This window comes from Vigna unguiculata, chromosome 3, assembly GCF_004118075.2.
Source record: "Vigna unguiculata cultivar IT97K-499-35 chromosome 3, ASM411807v1, whole genome shotgun sequence".
Taxonomy (NCBI): domain Eukaryota; kingdom Viridiplantae; phylum Streptophyta; class Magnoliopsida; order Fabales; family Fabaceae; genus Vigna; species Vigna unguiculata.
In genome coordinates, this window is record NC_040281.1 from 44,135,272 (window position 1) to 44,140,774 (window position 5,503).

General features: G+C 31.3%; 1 protein-coding gene across 1 annotated transcript; it reads left to right on the plus strand.

Moving 5' to 3' along the window:
- Nucleotides 1–3,842: 3,842 nt before the first annotated feature.
- LOC114179431 (probable galacturonosyltransferase-like 1) lies at nt 3,843–5,182 on the plus strand. Its single transcript, XM_028065774.1, has one exon. The coding sequence runs from the start codon at nt 4,034–4,036 to the stop codon at nt 5,129–5,131; it is 1,098 nt and encodes a 365-aa protein (XP_027921575.1). The 5' UTR covers nt 3,843–4,033; the 3' UTR covers nt 5,132–5,182.
- The last annotated feature ends 321 nt before the right edge of the window (nt 5,183–5,503 follow it).

The following is a 5,503-nucleotide window of genomic DNA, read 5'->3' on the forward strand; positions in this document are numbered from 1 at the left end:
ATACATAATATTTAGCATCAGGCAAAGTTTAGTATTTGTTGTGAGACCATTAGTCCATGCTATTTTAACTTCCATATTTTGACTTTTGTATTCTAACTTCCGCTCAGTAGACAACATTCGAGAGGAAAAGAAAAAATGTAATAATGCTCAGGTACGAATCAACTAATAGAATGACCAGAATTAACCATTTTTTATTAGGAAGTTTGTTAACTTTATGTCTCACCATACCAAACAAATCCTACTGCTCTCTAAGAAGTCAATAAAGAAAAGAGAAGGAATTTGTTTTTACAAGTTCCTCCCACTAATTATTATCTTATTTTACTTTGAATACATAATTACTTTTTCTGTTTCATTGAAAGTCAAAGATAATCGAAACATATTATGCCATCATGAAAGGTGTGGGTCCAAAATATTTAACATATGTAAGAAAATGTTGCTTTCTCCAAATGCCAGACCCAAAATACGCGCTTGGTTGGAACATGACAAACTGCTAGATAATAATTAATGTAATGGTTTCGGAGTGTTATTTAAATTTTAGAAAAATAGGAGGAAAGATAATTCAGACAGTGGAATAAGCACTTTTGAGCAGAGATGACTTTTCCGGCCGTCTTTGGCCGCCAGAGCCGGCCATCATGTGTCGGTGCCAGCTTTACTTTCGTAACCCATATTTTTTTATGGGTCTGGTTAACTTACAATATTGTTTAAAGAATTAAAATGGAAAAAAAATTGGAGATAAATAAAAGTAATTCTTAAAAGTAAAAGTAAACAATATTTTTAGGTGGGTATAGACAAAGATCCTTCGCAGTCGTAATCGTGTCTAACAGATTTAAAAAATAAAGAAGCACAGACCCAGACCCACATAAGGTCGATCACAATCTTTGGTTATATAAAATAAAATAAAAAGAATTGAAATTTACCATTATCATGTGATAAGAGACACTGGTCATAAAGCAATATCGTTTTTTAATTGTATCAAATTTAACAAATCAATTTTCCTTCTTAGTTCTATTAGTCAAATATAGGATAATCCTTGTTTGGTATATATACATCAAGTTTCCATCGGCTGGAAACCTACTACTGAAATCATTTCTGGTAATTTTCAACTAATAGTTGGTCAGCTTCGTCACATGTAACACGTGTTGACATATCGTACAAAATTGCTTCCATGAAACATGAAGTGCCCTTTCGAAAGGGCACGTGAGATTCACATGTGATACATTTAGTTGGGGTTTGTAGAGAAAAAGTAGGGCTCTAAATGCAACTTTGTATTCAACATATTTGTTCTTGTGTCACTTAATGGAGTTAATTACAGGAAATAATTAGTGTAGAAATGAATTGGAGCTTAACATTTTTTATTTTTTAATTTATTTTATATTGTGTAAAATATTTTTTAATTAGTATATCCCTTACCCAATACCAATCAACGAGCCCAACAAGTCCAAGAGATCCATAACCAGTTGTGCTAGATGGGATGAATTTAATACTTGAAAATTACTTTTTTTTTTTAGTCTTTGAGTAAATGATGTCAAATGGCAACATATTTAACGATGAGTTGTCACTCAAAGATCAAGTTTATTATTTCAAATATCTCATTTTCTTTTCTATTTTTCTTTTCTTTTCCGCCATCTCTTATTATGTGTGAGTTACAGCAGTTGATATAGAAAAAAAAAGGAAATAAATTACCATCCAAAGTTTTTCTTTATACTTTATTCCTTATTTTTATGATAGACATATCACACAAATAGTATTAGTAAGTAGGAATTGTCTCATCTATGTTACATTTAAATTATTAAAACACTTTTGATTTATTTAGCTAATTTAACAAATTTATATTAACTTTAATTTGGTCTTTTCTTTTGTAACTTGATTCTAAGATATACATTCAATAACTTTTACATTTTTTATAATTTTTTATTTTTATCTAATTGTTATGTGATACTTTATTTATATAATTCTAATTTCTTTTTTGATATTTGATATTAAAAAAGTGTATATCATTTGACATTAAAATACTTAATAATATATTTTTTTGTGACTTTTATTTTTCTATAAAAGATATTGAATTAATATTTAAAATAATAAATGGTTGTATATGAGTATGTTCTTAGAAATCTTTGCAAGCATGAATCATCAAAAATGAATGTTCTTTTCGAACATGGAGGAAGAAACAAATGAATAAGAGAGAAAGGGAAGGAGAAGAAAACAATAAGAAAAGATATTATTCAATTTGATAACTTACAAAATAAAGAAAGGAAGATGAGTATATATTTAATTAGTGTCATTAATTAATATTTAATTAGTGATAAATAAAAAAAATGATTTTAATATTTAATAAAAAAAATTTATTATCATAAAATAGAAAAAAAGTTCACAAAATCAAAATTGACAAAATAATTTTGGATCTATATTTGGTAAAATAAAACAACCTCTCCGTAAGTCAAGTACATTGTTGTTGGTTTTAATGGGTGTTCGCGACTTTCATATGAAATCGTGTAATATAAATAAAAAAATAGTAAAAAAGTATTATAAAAATAAATAATTATTTTTGAAATTCTAACCCAATTTAATAGGTATTTGGAGTGAACAAAAGAATTAGTAGTTGTGTGTTATTATTGATAGAGGAGAAAATAAAAAATATACTTTTCATAAAAATAGATATTGAGAGTACAATAAATGTAATATCTGGCTCGAGGAACAGATATATGTAAGAAAAGAAAAGAAACAAAAAACTAACCAAAAACTTTATTATGTGTACCCATGCAAGTAAAGATAAAAGGTTAAAACGAAAAGTTGGAAAGTAAAACATATTATGAAAAAAAAGATCTTCAGTTAGCTTAATACCTTCTACATTGTCACGCATAGAATTAGACAATAAGACATATGAATCATGACTAGCAATATAGGATTGATATAATTGTTTAAAATAACATATATTCGAAGTAACCCAAAATCTAATATCTATCGTGAATAACATTTAAGAGAAGAAAAAGGAATATTGTTACCTATCACATTAGTAGCGATAATATATTCAGAGAACTGTACTCTATAAATCCAACAGGGTATCTAACAATATATAGTCTTCGTGCAATACATTTATTCAATTTTGTAAAATAAAAGTTTATTTTTTTTTAATTTATGGGAAACTGATTTTCATTACAAAAAGAATTATTTTGTTTTGTTTTCTTTAATATTTTTAATAATGAAATTTCTTAAAGTTAAATGATATTCCCTTTCATTACCACAGTAACTCTCAAAATCTAACTTTGGCTTTACAATTTAACTAACTATATCTTTGTTCCCAAATTAATTAGAAAGGGAAATAATATAAAGACAATAGTCTATATATGCGTGACTTTACTTTTGTTTTCCAGAATGGAAAAAAGTAAATAAAAATATTGTTAATGATATATAATTGTAGTTTTTTCATCATTTTGGTGTAATTTGATCACTTTGAAATTACTATAATAGTGTAAACTTTTTTTTAAACTTATATATGTAATTTGATCACTTTGAAATTATTATAATAGTGTAAACTTTTTTTTAAACTTATATATGAACAAGTTTTGTCAAAATAATACAATTTCATATTTTGTTAAAATTGAAGTCGTTACGGTTTGAGACCATTTCAAATTTAGAATAAAAGAAATTTAAGTAATCAAATCTTGATACAACTTCTATTTATTTAATTTTAGAACTAAAATTGTTTTAAATTATGATGACATAACTTTTAACAAAAATTGTCATAAAAAAAATTGTCATATAATTTAACATAATTTCAGTCTATTTATTATGAAGTCATTTCAACTAATAATCACAATTTGGCACGACTTATCCATATAATTTATTCTTTTTAAATCTCATCATCTTGATAAGATGAAATTAGAGCATGATGGTGAAAAAAACCTATAGTAGTGATAAATAAGATGAAAGAGAAAAAAGAAAAGTTGAGACAGCTCAATCTTTGTGAAAGGGAGCTGAAACTGAAAACCCCCCACAGAAATCCTAACATTTTATATGGCATCTTAAGGTATCCATGTTAATGAAAACCAATCCCACTTTGTTGACGCATGCCATAATGGAACGTAGCTCCACATTCTCCTTCTTCTTCCTCTTCTTCATCTTCACATTTCAATATACCACAGTAGTCTTCTCCATGACCACCACCCAACAACGTTTTAAAGAAGCTCCAAAGTTCTATAACTCCCCCACATGCCACACCCTACAGCACCACCCGAATGACACGTGCCCTGGAAACGCAGTCCACGTGGCAATGACCCTGGACGTCACATACCTCCGAGGCTCCATGGCGGCAATCCTCTCCGTGCTCCAACACAGCTCATGTCCGGAAAACGTGATTTTTCACTTCCTCTCCGCAGCCTCTCAACCTTCTTCCTTCGCTACCCTTAACCAAACACTAACCAATTCCTTTCCTTACTTGAATTTCCAAATCTACCCCTTCGACGACCACGCCGTTTCGCGGCTCATCTCCACTTCCATACGCTCCGCGCTGGACACGCCCCTCAACTACGCGCGAAGCTACCTCGCAGACCTCCTTCCTCGCTGCGTCGTCAGAGTCGTATATCTTGATTCCGACTTAATCCTTGTTGACGACATCGCCAAACTCGCCGCCACGCCGCTGGGTGACACGGAGGTCCTAGCCGCGCCGGAGTACTGCTCCGCCAACTTCTCGGCCTACTTCACACCCTCGTTCTGGGCCAACCCCTCGCTCTCACTCTCGTTCTCGAACCGGAAGCGGCCGTGCTACTTCAACACCGGCGTTATGGTGATTGACCTACATCAGTGGCGGGCGGGGGACTATACAACAGTGATCGAAGAGTGGATGGAGTTGCAGAAGAGGATGCGGATCTACGAGCTCGGGTCACTTCCACCGTTCTTGCTGGTCTTCGCCGGAAGGATTGCGGCGGTGGATCGCCGGTGGAATCAGCACGGGCTCGGCGGGGATAATTTTCGTGGGCTTTGCCGGAAACTGCATCCCGGGCCCGTGAGCCTGCTGCATTGGAGTGGGAAGGGGAAGCCTTGGGTCAGGCTCGACGCCAACATGCCTTGTCCTTTGGACACTATGTGGGCTCCCTACGATCTGCTCCAAAGTCCTTTTGCTCTTCAGGCGTAGCGCACCTCCTAGTTCTACAGTTTTCGATTTTGTTATTAAAAATTTATTACAATCGATGTTCAAAATTTGTTTTCATTGTAAAATTATTAAATATTACATTTTTAATACAAATTATTATTAATGTTAAATTTATAACTTTCGTTTTCTCTCATATTTATAAATAATGATAAAATCTATAATAAAATTTTCTAATAAAATTGTTAAATAACAGATTTTTGTATGTTTAAACTCTAAACATATAATATATTCAAATATAGTAAAAATTCGATAAAATTTAAAATTCAAACAAACTGTTTAATGAACAAAACTGTTTGATGGAGTTAAACATTTTAATTCTTTAATTAATTCTATTTTTAGCATCCTAAGTTTTAT

What these genes read in the sequence shown, in the direction of transcription:
- LOC114179431 (XM_028065774.1), top strand. Translation starts at nt 4,034, where the DNA reads ATGTTAATGAAAACCAATCCCACTTTGTTGACGCATGCCATAATGGAA.